Below are 25,807 nucleotides of genomic sequence, written 5' to 3' on the forward strand. Positions count from 1 at the left end.
TCTAGCCTGAGTTATCAATTTCTGTAATCAGGGAAGGACTTCTCGGACACCCTGTATTCTTCTCTGTCACGCAGTTAGAAAAGACTAATAAGATACTATACAACTGCAAAAATTAACAAGGATTATAAATTAAGCATCTTAAAACAATGTGATAATAAGTAACATATTTCATGAAGTCTTACCAGTCCCCAATATACGTATTCACTACGGTCAATTTGCAGCAGTTCTTGGGCGTGGCGCAACCTAATATGATGGCTATCTGTCATTACCGAATCAGGAGAGTCCAGTGGTATTCCTTCAATGGTGCAATTGCTAGTGATTTCATTGATGCGATATCGCACTCCTGCAAAATCAAAGTAGTTTTATGTTTTTAATAATAAAAAAAAAACCCACACTTAACGTAACAGTCCCTTGTAAGCCTGAGCCGCTTCAACAATTTATTATTTTTAATATTAGAACAAATACAGCTATTTTTTATAAGCACACAAAACATTCGACATCAATCTAATTATTGAAGATATTGAATATAATGTAACGAATTCAGGAGCCATACCCGAAAAATAAAACATTAGAAATTCTTCTAATACTGCTAAAGACGCTAAACACAGATGAGAATTGTTCAAAGTCAAGTAATGAATTATCAGATTTAAGACTAATTAGTTTCACACATAGATAAATATTTGCATATAAATCTGTTTCTAGTAATTATTCAAGTACAAACTTCTGTAAACTGTCTGTATCTGTCTGTAAATTGTCTTAAAATTCAATAATAAAACAATGAAGAAGGAAAAGGCCAGTGACCTTGGATTTTAAATTATGAACCATACCTGTCTTGAAGTCGTGAACAATTCGGGAACTTTCAGCGGGAACCGTCTGGGCAAAAGGAAAATTGGAAAACAAAACAGAAGGTGGTATGTGAAGATGTGGACGTACTTCATAGCTGACTAACTTCTCACTAAGATCGTAATGATGCTCCTCATACGAGATAAGTCGTGATGTCTGGAATACAAGAAGAGTAGAATTTATTTATATACTTCATTGTTACCAAGGATTCAAATATAGCTATGAAATAATTTTAACCAGAGACAAAAAAGAAAAAAAAAATGGCACAGAGCTTAGCAAATTCCCACAGGTCTATATTTCGGCATTCAGTTGAAGGAACTTTGAAAAATCACGATGGTCACCCACGAGATTCCAATCCACGACCTAATGCAAAGCAAGGAGGCTAATCACTTACCTACCCCCGTCTGGTGTGTAAAGAACACTAAGGTAAAAATGGATTGAACATGAAGTATTATTCCAAAATCTGACAGTCCAGTATAGTTTAAGAAAATAACATATATTAAATTTCCTATACAACGATATCAAGTATATCAAGTATGATGGTGTAAAATTTTAAGAAACAGTGGATTCATGGATATTGTGCGAGAGGTCTGATTCAAATGTAGGACATAGGAGTTTGTGATAAATAACAGTGTACGTGTGTTTTCTCAGGGTTCCCGTTTTCCTTATCTTTATTCCAACAAATCTTGAATGTCATTTATTCGTATTTTATCATCTGCCTCTTTTAGCTCTGGAATCATAGGTCGTTCGACTACAGTCTCATTTCATGTTAGTGATATGGTACACTTCGACAATATGCTGACACTCTCAGGAGTTTTAACAAACATTTTACTTACTTGAAATGCTGATTCCCGAAAATATCTTACACATTCAAGCTTTCGGCTCTCCTCCGGAGCCTTGTTCACGGGGGAGGGGGTTAAAAATAAGAGACAAATGTTAATTTTTAAAATTATTTTTTATCATATTTTTAGCCTCCGTGACCAAGGTTCCAGAGGAGAGTCGGAAACTTAAAAGTGTAATATTTTTCAAGAATCATAATTTCAAGAAGCAAAATGATGTGGGACTACTCATTGGGTGTATGGAACACTTTGTAAAATCATTAAATTACTCACATTGTAATGTACTTTCAATTTCTCTTCCAATATTTCGAATGGCACTCAGCCATTCAATTTCAGGAAGACAGTGTCTTTATTCCTTTTCCACAACACAATCTTCACATTATCTTCTTATGTCTCTAGCGTTAATTCAACAATATTACGAAAATGTTATCGATACTTATGGTTGCTTATCTTTCCCAATAGTAATAGCTTGTTCTTATTATTTTTTTCACATGGAACAATGTATGTATGGAGCCTTAATGTTACTATACTAACTACAATTACTAATCACCTTATTTTTAATATCTGTTTTAGATGTCTTTTTTTGATGGATTCCTCCTAATCAGCACATCGTCATAACCACTCAACAGATAACCAATTTAAGTCTTTATGTATATAGTGTAGCCAGGTCGAACTATTTTCCCAATTTTTGTAACCATATATAAACCTCAAATTTTTATTCATATGTAAATCAGAGCGTTTTTATATGTCTCTAATAAATAAATGTATTAAAGGTTTAATGTTAATTTATTGGTTTTATTTTGCTGAAATAGTTGGTAATAATTCCCTCCTAGTCCCTATCAAGATTTCTTTCGATTTTTTTTTTCTTCCTTATAAAATACGCTTCAAATATATTTCTTTCAATATCTGAGGTAGCAAGGCGTAAAACTTTCAAACCCTGTATCAATTGTTTGATAATTTGTAGATTTTTTGAAAAACTGACATATCTTCTTTGTCTTCTTGAGGCTTCCTATTTTTTCTTTTAGTCTAATGCCAGTATTTCTTTTTGTCATTCCTATATACAAGTCATCAAATGCTCAAAAAATCTCGTAAATACTGCCCAAAGCATTTTTCTCTACAAAATACTTTTATATTGTCTTAATGACCTTTCCACATTCTTAGGGAATTTGAGGCAAATTTTTGTGCTATTTTTCGTAATTTGCACCATAAACTCGGAAAGAGTGGGAAAGAACTCAGTGGAAGACCTACCTGTTCGGTTTTCTCGTTTTCCCATTATTTAAGCATCTGAAAATATTAAGGGCACGTTGTTTCCACATTTCTATAGTCATTGGGTTATAACCATTAACGAGACCTAAGTTGGTAATTTGCTTAAGTTCCTTTGTAAGGTCTTGCTGGAGTGTCACCAATCGATAAGCTCTTACGAACATTTTAATTCAAATATTGGCTATAACCTGCCTGAAGTTTTATAAACGAAAAATCACTCGCTGAAAGCTTTCTCTATATACCTTTGATTGAAAGGGACATTATTACTAGGTGAGTAATTTGAATAAGGGGGACCAGTTCACTGCATTAACTTCCTACCTAAACTGTGAACGAAATTAACTTCTTTCAATAAATTACTCCTTTTGTACATTTTAAAACAAAACGAACGATCAGATAGTATTCACGTAATAACTGGACATCGATTTATTTTATTTTCGATTTACTTGTTTTCCCAAGACGATAGCAATTATGACTTTCCATCCATCAGTAAATCATCCAGAGAATAGTAGGAAAGAAAAGAAGACAAAGATTCTACAGAAATTAAGTTAAATTCCCAGAGTGCCTTCTCACCGATATTACGTTTCAATAATTCACATGTTTTTTACTTGTAAGGTGAAAGTAAACTTACATGAACAATAGTTTCCATGGTGACTGAAAACTGCTCAGCCAGCGACGGAATATCCCTTCTAGAAGCCTGGAAGGGCAGGCAATATACACCATACGGTGGAAGGAAGGGCGAGGCAACGCGATTCCAACTACCTCCACTTCCTTCTGATCCCTTGAAATTCACAATGTTATACACAAGATGGATTCGACCACCAGGCAACCCAAATATTTTTCCTGAAATAAAATGAAAACTTGCAAAATATCTAACTAAAATTACTTTTATTAAGCTGAAAAAAAAAAAGTAAATTTGAGCAATAATGTTTTATTGAAAGGTTACTACTTAATTTCAGAGGTATAGTCAGTGTTTCAGTAATAATCATCCACATATTTCACTATTTTTATGTTCTCTTAATACTATAGTTCAAATATCTAGTACAAAACAAAAAAAGTGGCATTCATTTGCTTATACGCTCTGTCATATGGAAGTCATCGACAGACTTGGAAAAATACGTTTAAAATTAGATTTTAACAGATGTTTAACTACCAGCGTGAGTCGTCATAAGGTCGTTCATTTCTGAATCCATCGAAATGCATTACTGTACATTGTTCTGTTACACAGAAGCACTGAACTTAACCATGAGTTAGTATGACACACGGTGCATATCAATCGTCACGTAAATAGTGCCTTTTCAGCATCACAGTCAAACGTGGAGCTTAATCAAGCGGCTATTCGCATACTGCTAAGACACTATCGAAAGAAAGGAGTGAAGGCTACGGTGGCTGCAAAGGAAGGCGACTGTGTTGTGCAAAACGACGAACCTGTGAATATTCGGGCAGCTCAAAAAATAGTTTTACCTGATTTAGGTCAGGCGACTTGAGCTATCTCGAGCCGAGAGACAAAATGGCACGAACAGGGATTTTCTGGACCTGACTGCAACTATCGATCCACGCACAAGTACACATCAATTGGCAACACAGATGGAATCACCTCAAACCATCGTATGTAATCATTTTCATCGTGTGTCAACTTTAGTTTGTAGACAATCTTGACTTGTACCCCCACGAGCTGGTACCACAACAGCCAGAAAGACTACTTATTCTGTGTCAACAGTTTATAATGAATCGTCGAGAAGACAACTTTTGGCATCTGTCGTCATAGGTAATGAAATATGGATCCTTCTGCGACATTTTGCCAACGGTCATCAGTGGATACAACTAGGTCAATAGGCACTGTTAACTTGTCCAAAGGAAAGAGGTTAGTTCATGTTGTGTATATGGTAGAATATCGATAGTCCAGTGTTCCGGGAGGTCATTCCAGAAGGTCATGCTACGGATGGAAACTTCTTTTCGTTCAATGATTACAGCGAGTGCATGATGTAATGCATAAAAAAATAACACGGCTTTAATCAACATGACGAGGGTTTTGCTTGTCGTCGGTAACCTCCGGTGACATTGCTCATGGGTAATCACCCAGAACTCTAGGAACTGCACTTTCGAAACGACACATCCCACATACAGCTTGGACCTCGTCCCCTTCAGATCCCTTTTTTATTACTCCTTTACCGATTTTTTTTCAAGGATGTCGGTTTGGAACGATGTAAATGCTTCATCAGACAGGGAGGGGGAAAAGTAACGGGAAAATATTTTTCTTCTGCATTCTAACACTGCGTCCACCTGGTAGCTTCAGAACTTTTTCAGTTCTTTTGTTCTTACTTCTTTCCCTCTCTGTCTGATGAGCTGTTTTGGCGGAAAATCAGTATTCTAATACCCATTGGAAAACTAATAATCTAACACTTCAACCCATCGTATTGATGAATATAGATGTTTCGAAAAGGGATAGAGGTCTTTTAGAACTCCCCTAAATCTAAACACCACCTAATCCAGCTCTTTTATTCCCTATGGAGGTAGATCGTCAATGGACTGGGCGTGACTTACCGCCGAAAGTAGGCGCAAGCCACAAAATTCTAGCACGTGCACAAATGACACCCTATGCAATAGTGCAGGACTTCCTGCATCGCTACCAAAGGAAGGGTGACACACTTACTTAGACGGATCGTGATTATGGACTAAATCTGGTTACACTCGTATGAACCACGGAGTAATCTAATCTGTAGATGCATCCCGAATATCCTTGAGCATCCTGCATCTTGATCAAGACTGTACATCTCACGCAAGATTGTAGTGTAAAGGTGATATTCGCCGTTACATAAGATATCCAAAAAGTAATGTTGCACCATTCTGTACGTTGCGGATCATGCATGACAATACCAGGTATCAGAAAGCTAATGCTATATAAGATCTTCTGTCACTGGCGATGGGAGATACTCCAACTACTTCGCCAAGATGAAGGAAACCTCGCGAATAATTTACGACATAAGAGAAGATAACATCGGTGTCATAGGGCAAAGATGGACATATTGACGGTATATGACCCTTCTACAATGTAGTAAAAGGTCGTAGATATGGAGGACGATTAAACTGAAGCAATGTAACTGGTATTTTTTCACCTAATAAAGCCAAGAGTTAAGCAAGCCACTGCTTCTTATCCAGCCTTTATATTTACATAGAATCTTTTATTTCCAAAATAATAATGAGAGGACATCCCTGCTTCTTAGATAAGCACCTCCACAAAATAGTCTGTTGTTAATTCAACAATGTATCCTTTCATCTACATTGTTCTACAACTGCAGAACAATTTAAATAAAATACGTTTCTTGAATCAAAATAACTAGATTTTTTCCCTTCCTTTCTTGATCCGCAATTTTTCCCCACACATTTGACAAATAAACTACTTTAGAGTAATTCTAGAGGTTTCAGAAACAAGAAGTACTTACCGCTTCCTTCTACACTGACGGTTGCAGGCATATTGGTATGTCCTTCTGTTTTCACATACGTCAACTCTACTTTCATATCGTTATTATGGGTTCGCCAGATGACCATTTCTACGGGATCCATCCCCACTTCTTGCATCGTAGCATTGTTTGCCTTTAGGTATGCCAACAAAGCACCGAATCGAACATATGGCTCACATCGATTTTCACTGCAGAAACAACTATTCGGAAGTGAAACTGACTGGTGACATTTTACCCCTAAAAGTAAATAAGTGATTAAATAATAAAATCTGACATTATTAGAGAGAAATAATTACCACATAGTTTGCGACATAATTAACAACACTAACTTTTCTTATTAGGTCTGTTCAATTCAAATACTATAGCTACAATAGTTACTACTCTTTGAACAAATATTGTATCATGTACTACATTGTGTGTGGTATTTGTATGTATACATACGCTTGTTTGAGTTATATATATCTACATATATATATATATATATATATATATATATATATATATATATATATGTGTGTGTGTGTGTGTGTGTACACTAGCAGGGTTGCTAGGGGTTTCTCAAAAATCGATTTTCCCCGACAAGTCCAGGTTTTCCAGGCATAATTCCTTCCTTCAAAGAGGAATGAATGGAAAGTCCTCCACAATATCACAATATCCACCCACTGCTTTCCATTCATCCCCCCCCCCCAATATACAATTAATAAGGTTTAAATCTGTGATACATCTCTTTCACTATAATAAAAATTACACCATCGTACTTACGATTGCAGTTGTTATGGAACTTCACACTAAGAAATTACTACTGCATGTTTCCTTAGTTTGCTTAGTTTCCACAGTACCTTAGGGATGCTTTCAAGGTTTTAATTTCATGTTCCAAATTTGTGCATTAATGGAAGTCTCTAATGAAAATTTTGCTTTCTTTTTTTCTAAAATTATAATCTGGTCAGCTACGCGCTTATTTTCCTTTTTCTTCAATTCGTTTACAGTGGTTTCCGTCCTTTTCCTTCGCATGGCTTCTTCATAACATGCATATGATCCATGTACGTACTGAAGAATTTTTGAGTCTATATCAATACCAAGGGGTCCTCTAGCACATTGTATAGTATCATAAATAATTCGTTAACTCACCAAAGATTCTTCATGCATATTTTCCACCAGCATGTCTTTGTTAACTTAGAAACCCTTCTCAATGGAAGCATTTCCATGGGAAAGAACAAGTAACATTATAATTATGTCCCACAAATCAACGAATTCACTATTATCAAGTAGATTGCAAGAAAAGATATCTAACCTATTTGTGTATACATTAAATGATTCGAATCTCTTCTTCCACTCTTTTTTCGCTGAAACACAAAATTTGGAAAACTGATATTTTACTTTTTCAGCTTTGGTAGCTACAACTATATTCTTGTTATGAAGTTCTTCAAGAACATTATACATCTTCCCTTCCCTTACACTTTGGTTAGTACAAATTTTATTTGGAATAAGACATGACAGATTTCGCACTATTTTGTATTTCAATGGGCATTTTTGAATAACTGCTTTCAATCTAATGCAAAACAGATAACATACATCCACGCACTCAAAAAGAGGTGATTAGACCTCTTAAAAAGTTAATATCACCAGTATACAAAATTCTCTGACATTTCCAGGTTTTCCAGGATTTCCCTGACACAAATCAAATTCCCTCCCATTTCCAGGTTTTTCAGGTTTTCCAGGTCGCTGGCAAACCTGCACTAGCCTTTGGCTGTCTGGGAACTCTGCTCCTAGACCGCCGCCTTTGCTCGAATTACAGCCTCGCATTTCTTATGTATTATCCTTTGCATCAAGAGTAAAATTCGTGCATTTGCTTCTACTATTTCATGAATTTTGCCAGCTGGGGGCCTTGCCCCCAGACCACCACGTTTCCTTGGCCCACGGTCTCGCCCCGCTTAAACCCACAATTATACCGAATTTCAAGTTTATTTTCCTATCGCACCTCTTAAACCCACAATTATACCGAATCTCAAGTTTATTTTCCTATTTCAACTATCTAAAAGATAATATTTTGTATCCCAAGTAAACGCCCTTTTAAGTAACATGGAAATTTCTTCATCTCCCTTTAGACACTAAAAACTAAAAATATTCAGTTTTGGCAATTTTCCTGTGGGTCAGTCCGGGAAGGCTACAATCATACCAAATTTCATCATTTTGACCCTGCCGGAAGTGCCAAAACATTTTGGGGTGTAGATGATGTCCTATATAAATAACATGTGAAAGATTTTTCAGTACTCCATAAAAATACCCTAAAGTTGGAATTTTTATTTTTGGTAATCTACTTAGGTAAGGCTAACAAAAACGTACAAGCAATTTTTCTGTGGTTTAGTCCAGAAAAGCTACAATCATGCCAAATTTTAACTTTCCACATCAACCGGAAGTACCCGTTATTTTATGTCAGTGAGTCAGTTCATGTAGTTTTATATAAAGTTAGGACCCAGAAGTCACCGAATATCCCTTATCCGGCACAGCGAGAAAGTAGCCGACTTATCGAATAATATGTTGGTTCTGTATTTGCCTGGATCACAACATGTACTTTCCAAGAAAAGCTTTCCACTAGTTTCTGTAAACATCAGGCGTTACAGTTACCCATTCCTTGCTCAAAGCAGTACCCAGCGCTGCCCGTGAATTAAAATGATTCGAACAGGACCTCAAATATAGTACTAAATCATCTCATGGATGTTCGATAAAGTTGGGATCTGGGATTTTGTACAGGGTAGTCCGTCGTTGCAGAGAATTATCGCTATACCATCTCATGACAATGTGGGATTGATGACAGGGAGTTATCTTGATAGGACCATTGGTTTATTGCGTACAAATGCACACAATGTAGGGAGCACTGAATTGTCCAAAATATTCAGGTACTGTGCACTGTTCATGCTGCAAGGGACAAACAGCGTCCCAGTTTATAGCAGCAGAAAGTACAAGCACCAAATTTCACTACTCACACAACCAGTCACCTGAGAATAGTTCGCCTGTTGATGCCACACCCAAACTCTCCCAGACTAGAAACCTGTGTACTTTAATTCATCACTCCATACTCAATTCTTTGGTTTGCTGTCCACGCTTTTGGGTGTTCACACAATATCAATCAAGCTGATTGGTTGGTTCGAGTGATGTTACTCTTGTATGCAGCTCTGTTCTGACACTACAAAGCGAGAGGAATGTGTCTGTCGCTGTTTGGAACTCTTGATGGATGATATATTCCGATTGACGGTGATTTAAGCACACCACCCTTTTGAGAACCTTACTCCCGATCTACTATTGCCGTGAGGCATCCAGGCCGTTTCGCGACACTGGTGACGTCTACACATATCCATTTTGTTATTCTTTGCCAGCCGGGGTAAACGGAAAAGCATGTTAAAACGGGCAGATGATGATGACGTAAACTGTGAGACATCTCTAGTTTCAAAGAGACAAAACTGTAAGTGTGCTATTTGTGGTGTAAGTATATCTAAAATGCACAGTGTGTTAGATCTGTGATAAACATCATTTCAGTGGCTTTTGTTTCTACACATTTTCATTCCATAAATTCTTTCACAATCATTCACTTTCGACGATCATCCGTCCCTTTAGCATACAAGGCATATTTGAAAGATGCAAAACTACAAGATTTCGTTTTCATTTTCATTCATTACTTAATATACACTCATTCCACTACGAATCAGAGCTACTCTAAAGGCTAATGATGATCTTACGTCATATAAGTTCCATTTTCTTCAGGTATGGAAATTGTATTATTTTGAGAAATATATAGGGGCACGGTGGATCAGTGGTAGAGCGCTTACCTCTGGTGCGTGGGGTTCCTGGTTCGATCCCCGACCAAGTAAGTTTGTGATTGACAACATCGTGTCCATGAGTTTTCTCGGGGTACTCCCGTTTCTTCCCACTTTTTTATTCCACCAATTTTTCCATTATCATTCACTTGCTTTAATCATCGTCTCCCTTAGCCTAAAGGGCATAATCGTGGGACGTTAAACGGGAAGATTTCGTTTTCATTTTGAGGAACATATATATATATATATGGTCGAACGGGTCCTAACTGCTATGGTCGAACGGGTCCTAACTGCCGTGGTTAAGATATTCTCATTCTTATCCCGACTGCCTTACAAGTGGAAAGAAACTAAAGTCACGTTCTTTCTCAAAGACAATCTGGTCGTTCTCCCTACATATTTCATTTGACACGCTACCAGGACTGGCTGGTTTAAATCAAATTGATCTTTTCAATAAAAACAATCTCAAAATTTTGGAAAACATTTTTTTTAAAGGATATAGAAAATATGGGTACGCGAATGCATTATAAGTATATTTTAGGATTAAGACTCTAATGATAATGAAAGTATGTGCCCGGAAAGGCAAAGTAAGGACTACTTATTTATCTGACATGCTTCCAGATACAACATGCGAGGCCAATTTACATTGGAACAATTAACAACTAAAATAATAATAATAATAATAATAAAGTGAGATGAAATCCTGCAATACCTATACTGAACGGCAACATTCCGCTATTCGACTAGTCAACCTGAGGGAAAACTTCACGATGGCTGTCCACCCGATTCACACCCACTTCTCAGATTGCGAAGCAAGAACATTAACCACTAATTTACACTATTGGGAACGTATCGTTCTGAGCCTCATTTTAGGTACCACTCATCATGTGCTTGTCGGTACTCACGAAAATTCTTGCTCCTGATTGCCTTATCCTCAGATTAAATATGGGTATTGTCATTAGTGAAGTTTGTATTAATGAAATTACCTTGTATGGAATTGATACTCGAAGACAAAGGTCAAGTATCTGTACAATACTGAGAGCAATTCTTGTCTCTCCCCCATGTCTTTAAATTTTTACAATATGATTAGTGTTTAAAGAAGAAAAGATGTCCAAAGACGAGACCTTACACCAATCGATAGATCTCAAGATCTCATTAAGCTGAGCAAACTGATGTATGTCAACAGAAAAGCCGATGTGTACTTTTCAAGAAAATGGACAACTCTTTTTTATTAAATAAACCTATTTAAATTGATATTGTACAAGAACCACGCCACCTCAAGACGATAGTAGATAATAAGGCTAATGAAAAAGTTCAAAATTATCATCAATTCTTAAATTTTTATTACTATTGAAATAAAATATTGTCCAAAAATGAGGATATACCTCAGTTGATAGATCATATCGAGGTGAATAGATGGCATGCTTGAGAATAAACTCTCATGTCTAGGCTTCAAGACAAATCAGTTGTGAATGAACTTAAAAATACTTAATGTTTCTTATTAACGTCTACAGGTTTTATACCAATTGTTCTATGTACTTGATTATTGTATCCATTAAACAATTCTTGTAATATATCTATCCGTCTATAATTTCCTTGAGTACTAAATTTTTTCCCCCACGTTTCGTTTACGAGTTCTGTTAAAACGTTCTACGATGTTGTTTTACGGAGACATGCTCAAAATTGAAAAATTCGCAAAATATCATCTTTCTATGACTTGTGGTTCCCGAGATTTGGCTCCTTAAAATTTCCCAAAATCCGAACTTTTTTGGCCAATATCTGAGGAACTGTGGCCAGTTGGAAAGTGGCCACCGGTTACTATTTGGTACCAAAATTTTCACCATTCTCTTAGGTATTGATCAATACTAATACGATCTCTCTATGACTTACGGTTCCCCAGATATGGCTCCTTAAATTTCCCGAAATCGAAACTCTTTCGGCCAATATCTCGTGAACGGCAAGTGATGAAAAAAAAAAAAAAAAAAAAAATCCATCACTTTCTCAGATAGTTCTTAATGCTCTATCGAATGGAGGGCTCAAAATTGAAAAAATCTCAAATAACACACACAAACACACACACACACACACACACACACACACACACACACAGAATTCAGATCTCAAATAACATACCCAAACATATATATACACACACACACACACACACACAGAATTCAGTAACGAACTTATGACTCTGAAAAATATGTCGTTCGTTGTGCATCTGATACAATTGATAGTTTTTATTGTGCTAGAAGGTATCATTTATTTATGAACTCTATATCAAAAATGTACACTAATAAACTAGTGGATTGTATCTATTCTCATAACAGTGACGTACATAGTACTTGTAAATAGTAATAAGACTTCGAATTGAAATACTTAATTTTCAAACAAACCAACGGACATAAAAGTTATTTTTTCTTTATGTTTCAAACTTTGTCCATGTGGAAACAAACTCACCAATTACGGAAGGTAATTCGTGATATTTAATAATTACATCTTTAAAATATGTTAACTGACATTTCATGATGTGTTGCTTTTAATAACACACATTTAATGAACTGGTACGATCATTAATCTTATATAAAACTACGATTGCGACCACAGTTCAACACATATTTCACACACAGCAATTAAAGACAGATGAAAATTGTGATGGAAAAGTTGATGGAATCAAAAGAGCCACAGGAAAATACGGGATAATCCCGAGAAAAATCATGGGCGATACTGGCCATCGCAACTCACGGTCTTGCGATCGAAACAGAGACCTCTTCCAAATTGTGACTGACCAATCTCATAATATTCTCCAACAAATGCAAGGAAATGACTATGAAAGAACTCATGGAATGTGAAAAATGGGAAGAAAAACGAAAGCTCCAGAAAATCCAGGAGTCCAGTATAAGCTCAAATGACCTGAAACAGAAGCTGCAATCTCGTACCAGAGCTGAACGCTCAACCATACAACCACTGTGGCCACTATGATAGGTCCATTAGCAAAGAATGGTAAAAAGTAAAACTGAAGTATGGAAACAATGAATGTGTATTTATAAATTTAAAATTTTACTTCTATTTAACTATGAACAGGTAGCTTGTGTACCTTGTCACGATTATATCAATATAACATATTTATGAGGTTAAAGACTAGTTTAATAATAGTTTTACTGATTATCATAAAATCAGTAAAATTAATAATTTATTATTCAAAGAGTTAATTAATTAGCCCTACCTTTGACAACATGTCCTCTTCCTGACGCCAAATCCACAATGCACATTTGAACCATCTGCTTGTGAGGAACACTGAAAAGTGTCATCGCTAAATTACTTCCTTCTTGATGTTCCAGAACAGAGAATCTTACGTCTCTATTACCGTCCCACACATCTAGTGTCAGGTGATAATTCTGAAAATAATAATAATAATAATTTGTTATTCGTACTTTGTTATACGTGTGATCTTACAGTAAATCAATGTGACTGAGATTTTTTTTTTATTGCCAGTTGACGTCTACCTCGCTGGTCGCCAACATGGTCGCATGAGATCTCCAGCTCCATTGCACTTTCCTTGTAATCAATCATCCCGCTCTCGCCTGTGGCTTGTATATACGCACTGTGTGTTCAGCACAGTAGTTTGTTTATACGCACAAAACCGCTTATCAATGTCCAACTTGGTGATGTACTTTTTAAAGTACCTTGTGGTTAAGTCACCTCATGTCATCACTATGAGAAGTGTCTTTACCTTCAAGTTGGGATATAACTGCCAACTCGATCGCAAAAAAACTGCACTGTTTGTGAAAACAACTGTTTAATAAAGTGGGACATTTTTTTTAAAAATTTTATTTCGATTGGCCGGGTTGCGGAAAAGTTGCCTCGTGTTAGTGGTAGTCTACACAGAAAATTTGGATTGTTTTTTGGTCAACCCCTTAGTTTGCTTTATGGGACTTGAATATTGTTATAGCTGCAGCTATGCAACTCGCACGACACTACGAAGAAAATTGTGCTACACAGCCATAACCTTTGGTTCTTTTTCACACTGAAGAATACTCAGGCTGAAAATAAAACACAAGAGAGAAGTGAGATGCGAAATTATTCCGAAGTCGTTAAAAATTATAATCAATTAGACGAAAAACTGTATTTTTATGTTTCAATTCATGTTCTTCATATACAGCGTGAAAAATATGTTCTCAACCTTACATGGCAGCTTTTTTCATGTATATCGTGAACAATTGCTTTTAGACTCGTTAATATTATAAAGAAAATTTTAATAAAGTAATCGGATATCAAGTAATTTTGAAATCGGCTGTGCAATAATAGAAAATATATATTTACTTACAACATTGTACACGACAGTAATAACACAAAGAAGGCTGTTTTATAAGAAGTCGGAAACATTGTAATTTTATACACAGTCCAGTAACGATCAGCAATACCTTTTCGACATTAGCCGAGTCATTACAGAAGGTTTGTGTTCGCCAGACCTTCTGAAGAAAAAACCTGAACCAATTGTCATGTCACGATGGTTGACGACAGATCTTCCCATCCTCCGATTATATGTTAGCACCAAAAATGCTTGCACAATATTTCAGCAAAGTATATGCACGAGTTTGGTTTGAAATAAAGTGAAATTCTTCTCTCACCAACGGGACGCGACGCTTGTGGCTACTCGCTCGATCTGCAGCCTTTCTTCCAGAGGAATTAAGAAGAATCCTGTATACTGTGATTAGTTTCAACGCTTACTTTGCCTATCCGGAAAATTTATTGTTCGCAATGACCACCGACAGGAGCCAGGACATCTAAGTTTTAGGATAGGGAAAAATAAAAAATTGTCGGCAGGGAAAGAGATCAAGTGTACGTGAATTCGATGTTCGGAAAGTAAACTTAGACGCAAGTAAATATTAGGACAAAAATATCTTTATCAAGACAAAATTTGTCTCTCGAAAAAAATACAAAAATTTGACTCCAAGCAGGACTATCAAATGTAAATGAACCAAAAAGAATAAAATAAAAATAAAAACAAATAAAAATAATCGGAAGCAAGTGGGTGGGCTAGTGGAAGTTGATTTGCAGTCACCTCCTCGTGGTGAGTTCTGAGAGTTTCGGAGTGTATGTGCCGAAACAAGCTAAGAGCTGCAAGGGAAGGTTTTGAAAACATCAATATAATTTCTTCGTCTAATCGATTATAATTTTTAACCAAACAGCAAATATCATATCTCACTTTTCTCTTGCATTTCATTTTCACCCTCAGAATGATTCAGTGGGGAAAAAAGAACCAAAGGTTATAGCTGTGCAGCACAATTTTCTTCGTAGTGTCGTGCGGGTTACATAGCTGCAGCTATAAAAATATTTAGGTCCCATGAGGCAAAAGAGGTTGACCAAAAAATCCAAATTTTCTGTGTTGACTATCACTAACTCGAGGCAACTTTTCCCCAACCCGGCCAATCGAAATTTAATAAATAAATTTTAAAAAAGCCCACCCTATTCACTTTTTATCATAGCGAACTATTTGTGATTTACGTAAATATATTCTCCCTACTACTATAAGTAGTAAGAGTGTCACTTATATTCGAATATACATATATACACCGTACAATGATCTTTCTAATTATTTATGTTTCTGTGTTACTATGCACTAAGCTTCAAACAACTAACATTAATACATATGTGAGAACAACATATCCATGCACATTCTAAACTTTATTTACCATTTTACTGTCAACATAAACTGTAATATAAATTTCGAACTTCATTATTTACTTCTGACCAAGATGCATATAAATGCTCTCACCATCTTGTCTAACAAATACTTTCACGAAGGCTTTTCAACTAAAGTTCTACTCACCATACATGTACTTCCTACGAAAGTTACGTGTTAGTCAAACATAGACATATTAACGCAATACTTCGCATTATATTTGGTGACAAAATTGCATACTATGGGGTTCCGCGTTATGTACTATCTCACATTTTACCAGTTTCTTTATCCTTTTTCTCACTCCATTTTCTTTTCTTCTATTTCCACCCGGGGAAACAAGCAGTCATGAATACCTGTAATGGAGAGCACTATCTCCCGTTCTCGGATCTTAGTATCTACTTTTTCAACGGATATGCTCTCATCGGCAAGTGGAATAGAACCAGGAAAACGAAAAGAAGCTTCAGTCTGTGAAACCAAATTTGGGTAACTGACACAACGTCGTCGCAGACTAGGCCGCCGAGATGAAGCGATCCTCACTTGCTTGTATATCAGACACTATTATCTAACTCATTCTTATTTAGTGTGTAGCGCAAATCGTCCATACTATCAAGATTGTATAGTCTCACAGAGTATTCAGTACATTTTACTACAATGATCAAACACTCAATCTGAGAGAATAGGACTGCTTAAAAATCTTAAAAAGGTTTTATACGTAATATGGTCTGTAGTGATCGTTGTCTCACGTTTACTCAAGATGCTGTAATAATTAATGTGCTCTGAGTTTTTCCTTTTATATGTTATCATTATTGATATTTCTGACTTATTTTCTTGTCATGTATTTTATATTTTGTTATTTAGTCTTTCAGCCTTTTCATGCCATTTGTTAGTTAATTTTCATAGTTTCTTAAATCTCTTATTTATACTTGAATTACACTTTTTTAGTTTTATTTTAAACTTTTAATGTACAGTATGTGTCGGCCATTGGCTTTATCATGATGGAGCAAACAGCTTTGCAGTTGATGTCCCCATTAAACTGCCAGTAATCAATCGATCAAACCAGAAACATAAGGGAACTGAACTGATTTCATGTCCAGCATATATTGTAGACCTCACACGCCTGGATCTAATCCATGGCTCATTCTCTGCACTTGAGGTCAGGGTTGGCAAAAAAAAAAAATTGTTTGAACCCGGTTTTTTTGGTTTAAATAATTTGCTCTATGCATTTATGTTACATATGGACAGAAAAGTTTGTTTCGCCTTGGTGTTATTATGCAACAACGGGATTATGCTGGAACGGTCACATAAGCTTAAAGCGGAATCCAAATCGCTTCTCGGCTTACATCAGCAGACGGACTTGAAACAGTAGAATGGAAGTTCCACCCACTTCATTCTAACACCAATAGTATATTCGCTTATTCGGAAATCGGGACTATCCTGTTTCATAATAAAGTTGGGTGGTCCGGTCAGTAAATTTCTTAAATCGGGAAACTCCCGCCTTAGCCACCGGGAAAATCCTGTTAGTACTTCAAATGCAAAACAATAACGGGAAAATCCCGTCATTTCTTTACATGTAAAATTTTACGGTCAACGTATCATAATCAGTACGCTAAAACTGAGGTATTAAATTAAAAAAAAAAAAAAAAAAATAGTATGTAGATATGATTCAATAAAATTAAATCTGAAAGTCCAATCCAAGCTAATGTTGGAAGCCACGTAGGCAGTAGATAAATTTTGCCAATTTCTATCAATAGATTTAAGCATCTGAATCGCTACTTGCTTTACACTTGAAAGAAGTGTTGTGTTTCTACCGAGAAGGGACACCTTGATTAAAAGATGAAAAGGAAGTAAAACTAATGCAGATGGTTTGATACATGGAAACGTCTGATGCAGATGGTTTGATATGTGGAAAAGTCACCATGAAGTTCACACCACGATTTAAAGCATTTTTCGTTTTACTTTTTTTTTTTTTTTTTTTTTTTTTTTTTAACAGCTGGTTTAAACCAGTTAACCCTGCTTAAGGTGCTTCAACAATTAAGAGAATGTGGAAGCTGTAATGCAGGAGTTCCTCGTCTTGAAGAACAAGAGCCAGTATCAATGTGGGAACAAAGAGCTGGCAAAGAAAGCTATACACGATGGTCTCTGCCCTCAGTACTAGGTAGCTTTCGTTGTAATTCGACGCATAAAGGAAATAAACTAGAGAATATCGCAAAACTTTTGATCCACACTAGTAGAACGGAGCATTGTACATATACACAGGACCACTTGAAAGCTTCTAAATAAGCATAAAGCGTACAGAGCACCTACAAAATTAATAAATAACAAGCTTACCTTTCATAATAGAGTATATTTGTCTCCCATATATTTGACGGAGTAGGCAATCATCACGTTTACATATATGTAAAAAGAATGGAGCCAGAATGAAGAATTTTTTACATAGTGAGAGATTACAGTTCGTTCAAACGAAGGAGTGAGATTCTTTCCATATACGCTTATAATTGTGTGTTTACCTGTGATAAGCCGTGCCCTCATTTTCAAGACAAGTAAGATTCTGTTCATTCAATATACGTGAGATCTAAAACTCAAGTCTTTTGCGCCCTACATAGTATTCATGAATGTATCATTGCCAATGTACATAAAGAAAATGCAAGGCATGGAAGTGCAGCAAAACAGTTTGGATTGGACTGATTTCGAGTTTAGCGTTTCTTTTCGGTACACAAGCTACATAAGAAAGGATCTCGGGATATATTGTTTTACAATGTAATATAGTTTGTTTAACCTTTTATTCTTGATATGGGGCCTGGAAAATACACCATAAATATATATTCCTTTATAGCAGAAACAGATTAAAGTCAAAGCAGACCCAGAATAATGAAATTCAAAGAAGAAAGCTGTTCATTCTTGCTTTAGAACTACGTATAATTTAAATCAAAATAAAATCTGACCACAAGAAACACAGTAATTACTAATCTAAGTTACTGTTTCAGTAATATATCATTGAATTCATCACACACATTATCTGTATCAACCAAATCACGCGTTTCTGAAGGCAATGATATATTGCCAAAGCTATAACACACATTAGTAATAACCTTTGCTATGAAAGTATGAACAATGCATTTATACTTCTTCGTGCATTAATACTGACCAATGAATAAAATAATACTTACAGTTGGTAGAGACGGTGGTTTTGGATAATTCTCGTCACTATTGGACATCATGTGAGTTGAAGCTGCTGCTGCAATGGAGACTGAATGGAGCTCACTTCTAAGTGTGCTCTCAGTCGACGGCTGAACAGTTGGACTCGGACTAGCTATTGTAGTACTAACAACATGTTCCGGTTCTGGTGAAGTGAAGATTGGAACAGTCGTTGTCTCAATAAAGTCTGACTGATAACCATCAGATAAGCTTGTCTGATCAATTGTCTCTGTCTGTAAGCTGAAAGGAATGCTTGTACGATTTTCTTCTTCTGGAGCAATTGATGCGGATACTGCTAATCCCAAAACCGCAGATAATAATATCATTAGACTCAGAGGTGATATAACAATCATTTTGAACTAGAAAAAAGAAGAAAAAATCAATTGAATAATAAATTAATAAAAAAAATTCACATATTTAAAAAGGCAAAAAATCTTACCTTAAAATTCTTTAACATATCCGGTTTCAGGTCTTCTCTGGTTCCTTCTTCAGTGCACATTATTCCGCTACGCTGCTAAATTATGACATCATGAACGGATTTTTTCACTCTTGAAACTCGGATAAACTGATGAACTATACAATTATATTCTTCACTTCCAAGTTGTATAGGTTAAAATGCTAAAATGTGCCCTTAATATACAGCATATTGTAATATATAGTTTGGAATATTACGTGTTCACTACAAAATTCAAACAATAAAATCATTCATTTCTAAGACTTTAAAATTATATTTACTATAATCACTTGTCGAATGTATGGAACACATCTTAATAATATTGAATTACTACCCTAGTAGTGATTCTTCCAAATTTTCTTCTGTCTTATATATTTTGAGTGAATCAGACATTCTTCTTTGAAGGGCACACAACAGTTTAAGTTCTTTTACAACGTGTTCTTACATGTCTTCTTCTATCTCAACGGTAGTAATATAATATAAATCTAAATTTCATCGATACTTGTAGTTACCTATCTTTCGCAATCATATAGTGTTCTCTTATTTTTAACACATAACACTATACATTAGTGAAGTTAGTACCTAAAGTTAGTACATTGACAGAGTTTTCTAATACCTTCTTAATTTTAATGTTTCAGGTGTCCTTTCCGAGAAATAGCTTTATGATTGGGAAAGGCAGGCGACTACTAGTACCGATAAAATTTACGAAAAATGTAGAATTACCATCGTTGAACATGAGACATGTAAGAATACACTGTGACAGGACCGAAGCTAGACTCCGAAGAAGAATGACTGAATAATTCACTAGAAATATATATTAAAAAGTAAATAAATAAAATGGAAGGAACACCATTAGTTGAATAATTATTCAACTAATGGTGTTCCTTCCATTTTATTTATTTACTTTTATAATTATAAATATATAAATTATAATTATTAATTATTATAATTTCAGATTATATTTATTAGTTAACACTGTACAAAATATTGAGTAAATTAATTGATATATCCTCGAACTCAAATTCACAATCAACAATTCGAAAAAGTATAACACACTTTTGCACAATTTATTCAACTTTCAAAATAGTGTAAATCGGAAAATATTATTGTAAAAATTATAAAATACAAATTATTTTAAATGTAACAAAAATCATCAGTCACTGATTCTACTATAAGAAGCTAGAAAGTTTTTATATTGGAGGAATGTGTACGTAATCGTTTCTATGTAATGAAGCCGTAATCACTCCACATACTGTACGTGGTATCCATTATGCTAATTCTTAACCTATTCTTCCTGTGCACTTCCTAAACTGCAACATCCATGTATCATTTTGACTACAGGGGAAAGATATTAGCCACCTTTACTCCTACTAATGTTAGTTCAGTGTGTGTGTACCTAATTACCTGGGCCAGAGACCGACCGGTACATATATATATATATAATAAAAATATATAATAATTATAATTCTAAGCTTAACATCATCTTATTATATCCTTCAGTGTCAATAGTTAGTACTCGATTAAGTTCTTCCCTTGGGATGAATTAACAAAGTTAGTTTCATATTGCGGTGCAAGAAAATCCAAAAAGAAAAGAATAAACGAAAAAAATTGTGAGCAGATATGAAAATCTCCTTTTAACCAGCTTTATTCAATATATCGAAGAAAATTATTAAAGACGTTTTGAGATGATCGTAAATATTACAAAGGCGAAATCAATAGTGACTGGAACAGAAGAAAGTGTAGCCATAATAAAGGAAAACGAAGAGCGTATTATATAGATTAATGAACAGTCATAGAAAATACTACTCAAATGTTTTGTATGTAGTATTGTACTACATAGAAAATAACGGATACCAAAAAAGGCTGAAAAGGTCTGAAATGTGGATAATGAATTGGAGTTTAATGTCCTTTCAATATCGAAGCTATATAAGACTCGAACCTACATTTGAAAATTAAATGAAATCTTTAACCTGTACGCCCCACGGTTATACGGGGTAGGCTAAAGCAGACGGTGATGATGAGAAATGAATGACAATGGAGGAAATGAAGACAGTGGGAGAAAATGGGGAGCAACGAGAAAACCCACGAACATGGTGTTTGTCCACCACAAAGTTCACTTGGTGTGAACTGGGATCGAACCAAGGATCCCATGTAATCTACATTTTAACATGCGATCTGAAATGAAAATGAAATTAATTTAACGTCTTTCGGTTATGCTCTTTAGGATAAAGCAGAGATAGATGATTAATAAATGTGACCGATTATGAAAGAATTAGTGGAATGATAATGTGGGAGGAAACTGTGAATTCCGAGGAAACGCATGGATACAATGTTTTCCACCATGACGTGGGATCTGAACTACACGAGGTTCAACAAAGCTTTCTTGCGGCAAAGGCACGTATGCTAACTACATGACAACTGAGGAAAATTAACTGAATCGAGAACGCAAAACTAAGAAGAATAGAAGTGAAACAAAATTTTTTGAACAAGTTTAGCTGAACATTATAGTGGTTAGAAACTTATTAAACTGTGGCAAGGGAGCTAACAGTCAGTGATGACTTCAGGAAATGGGGAAGATAATAATAATAACAATAAATAAAAAAATGCAGGTAAATATAACTTAGATTTGCTAACGTACGTTATGTTACATATAAATATTAAAAAGAGAAAATGAAGCAATCATGTAACGTTCTCCGATTCTCCAGTAAAGATAAAATGAGTTAACTTTACAATGCCCGCTCCACCTGGTATACTCACTCAGAAACGAGAAATTACACTCTATTAATTTTATAAAAATGGATAAAAATTGTCCTAACCTTAAGCTAACCCGTTCCTACCCCTACTCTACTTATCCCTATCTTACCCTACCCTCCCAGTTTCTTCATTCCACCATTTCATTCATTTCACACCATCATCGTCTCCTTTAGCCTAGCCGGTATAACCGTGGGACGTTCAACTCAAAGATTTCATTTCATTTCATTTTTACCCTACCTTTTAACCGGCTCTACTTATCGATACGCAGCTGAAGCGTGTATTATGAAGTCTACCCGAGAAAATCTGGAAATTATTTTCGTTACACGCTTACCAAGCAAGCCACTGCATTCGGAAAGAACCCTCCTTTTAATAAGGTTATACACGTATTGGAATGAACCTAACTGAACAATTATCAAATACAAATATTAAAAAAAAAAAAAATCCTTTTGTTTACATGCATGTACACTATCAGTAACTTGCTAACTCATACGAGTGTATTCCTGTTCATTCAGGCTTCGTTCGGCCCAGATGCGAACTAACTTGGAATCAAGTTAACCTAGTTAGTCGTGTCTTCTAACTTCTTGTTCTAGCAGTCAACGTTATGTTTTATTTCATCCTGTAAAGAGTTAATCTGCCAAAGACTATCACGTTAAGAATTTTTGAAGTACGAAGATGCTTAAACACATAATACAGCATAAAAAGCGATATATTAATTTCCCATAAGGGGTTAATTGCTGTATCATCAGACCACTTTTAGGAAATTTACCGGATGAATTGTAGAATTTATTTGGCATGTGAGTAAGAGTGAGTAAAAGTCAGGCGAGGAGAATAATTTAAATAAAGACGATTGTTGTTGCAGGATGTCTTTGAAGTAAGCGACACTGTACGTGGAGGTGGAAGGGACTATTTGGTGGAGAGGTACACTTGTTATGATTTAGTAACGGGACAGCAGTGCGGAAATGGCGAGTATGTGTCAAGGTTGTGACATATCGTGTTTGTTTTATAAAATTATTCAAAAATAACGAGCATCAGTTGTTGAAATTGTGCGAAAGACTCGGTCTACCAAACAAGCCAATAATTTGTCTGTCATAAGTGTGGAAACGAATCGAAAATACAGATGAGAACATATTATTTTCAGTGTGGAAAAAGTACATGACATTCATTGTAAGCGGCAAAAACCTGCCACGAAAGATTCTTTTCCCCGAAGGACGTTGACTTCGGAAACAGTTTTATTGTTTATTGTGTACTGGTGTTTTATTTATGCCATATCTCCGGACGCCGTATTTATATGCAAATAATAATTTTCTATTCCAAATTGTAACAGTTTACACGCCTCTGTTTTGAAGGTAACGGACTTGTAACTCAACCTAACCTAATCTAATGTAACAACTTAACGTAACGTAATTTAATTTAACCACATGTCGCAAATTTTCTGGTACTTTCTTCGATTTTCGAGTGGTCCGGCCATACAACCACAAATGCCCAGCTGTGTGTGTCAAAATGAAAATTTAACAGAAAGGAAAAAAAAAAAAAATGCTTGTATTGCTTGTACCATGATATATATATATGTTGGAATTGTCTATACTATACAGGTGTCCTTTATACTTACTCTAACAATATCCTAACAGTATGCTATGTAAAGCCACTTCATGGTAAACAAGTGAATTTCCCAAGTAAACTAATTATATAGTAAAAATTTAAATAGAAAAACTCTCTTGGTTATCATCAAAGCAATAAAACAAAAGGCTATTGTTCAGCTTTGGGGGGGGGACAGGTTTTTAACCAACTTTTTTGCTAAATTCTATTCACATTCGGTTAGGTTAGGTTAATAACATTTAATTTAGACAGTATTGCCGAGCGAGCGTTAGCGAGTGAAGGCTGGTTAGAGCCCCGCAGGGCACGTTGTTTCCTGTCTTCGTTAGTGTTGGTCCCCCATTACTAAACAATTACTAAGAAAAATGTTCAAGGCCATCTCAAAATTAAGTATATTATCATTATTACGCTATTAAAATGTTATTTATTTATAAGAAATGGTTCATGTGTCATTAATGGGTGGGGCAAAATGAAAATAAACTATTAAATATTAAATTAGACGCATATGTTTATATTATTAGTATGATAAGCGCGTCTAATGTTTCTAAGAATTAAAAACATTACCACAATTTACAACATAAGATACGAATGTCAAAAGAAATATTATTGCATATGAAAATTTTCTTCTTGAAATAAGATATCTATTAATTTCTTAGCTGTTCCTTTCAAGAAGAAACTTAATTTACACAAATAAGATACATATACATACCACTATCACCAAATTCCTATGTTAGATAGTCTGCTTCTTTTCAACAATAAGAATATATTGCTTTTTCATACCACAAATCACCCTGGCGCCGTCTTCTGCTTGCCGTATTGATTTGCAGAAAGCAGTAACACTTAAGGTTGCCAACTACGTGTGAAAACAGACTCTAAACGATTTCAGAAAAGTTTCTAGAAATCGCCATTACAGTATACAGTAAAATTTCAACTTTAGCAAGTTGTCAAAATACAGTTAGCAACGGGTTTGCGTCTGACTTTACAGCAGTTTCACTTACGAAGAACATCACGTACTAAAAGGAATGTACAATTAAATAGGTCATTGCTTAAGTAGTGCAAATATTTTCGTTAAAGACAAAATTTGCCTAGAAAAATTGAAAAGAGCCTAGTCCATCTTACTTCAGAAATAGATAATATTATTTACATTTTATTGCCATAATATATTCACTGTGATAGCAATCAGTCACTGTGATTAGAACATTTTGTGTTATACAAATAAATTTACATTTTTCTTTTTACCTAAACAGAAACTTCCTATGGAGTTTCCTTTATGCTAGTAGGGGAGGTGGGGGCATAATGGACACCTTAAGATTGGTATTTAAATAGCAACGTTGCTATGACTAGGAAGTTGATGACTTTACAGTACAATATTCTTCATTCTTCTTCTACAAATGTAAAGAAGTGTAAGGTGTGAAAGTTTTACCAAACAAATTGTATGTGCAAATAAATTGACCTATTGTGAATGACCGTTTTACCCTACCCCTTGGGTAAAATGGCCCCATCCTTGGAGCATATACTAAGCAAAATTATGTTCTGTTTCGATAAGGAAATGCTAGTTTCCTTATTGATTGAAAATGTTAATGAAACAATTAGTTGTACAACTATAAAACAATGACCGGAAAACTATAAATACGAAAATAATATTAAAATAAAACTAAATGAAAAAGAAAATACAAAGTGGAATAGAGGAGCTATAAAAAATTGAGACTATTTCTCTAACATGACAACACATGACAGAACAAGGTCGCACGCTTAGTCATAGGAAGCACTGACCTTCATACGTCATTGTCAGGGACCTACGCAGGGGTTGGGTCCTGGGGGTCCGGACCCCCAAATTTCGACTTTTGTGTAAATTTAGCCTAATTTTAGGGGTAATTTTAGGAAGTTTAATATTAAATACCCTCATATTGAAT

At 35.3% G+C, this 25,807-nt stretch overlaps 1 protein-coding gene across 1 annotated transcript in view; it reads right to left on the reverse strand.

Moving 5' to 3' along the window:
- LOC145668439 (uncharacterized) overlaps positions 1-24,758 on the reverse strand; it is a 62,184-nt gene extending 37,426 nt beyond the window's left edge. Inside the window, exons 1-7 of the mRNA XM_081736303.1 lie at positions 24,604-24,758; positions 19,066-19,452; positions 13,439-13,610; positions 6,386-6,640; positions 3,574-3,785; positions 828-999; positions 183-343 (exon numbers count right to left, since the gene is read on the reverse strand). Of these exons, the coding sequence (XP_081592429.1) occupies positions 183-343; positions 828-999; positions 3,574-3,785; positions 6,386-6,640; positions 13,439-13,610; positions 19,066-19,446 (1,353 nt within the window). The 5' untranslated portion in view covers positions 19,447-19,452; positions 24,604-24,758. The remainder of the gene's footprint in view (positions 1-182; positions 344-827; positions 1,000-3,573; positions 3,786-6,385; positions 6,641-13,438; positions 13,611-19,065; positions 19,453-24,603) is intronic.
- Between the last annotated feature and the right edge of the window lie 1,049 nt (positions 24,759-25,807).

This window comes from Thermobia domestica, chromosome 13 (assembly GCF_964235325.1).
Source record: "Thermobia domestica chromosome 13, izTheDome1.hap1.1, whole genome shotgun sequence".
NCBI lineage: Eukaryota > Metazoa > Arthropoda > Insecta > Zygentoma > Lepismatidae > Thermobia > Thermobia domestica.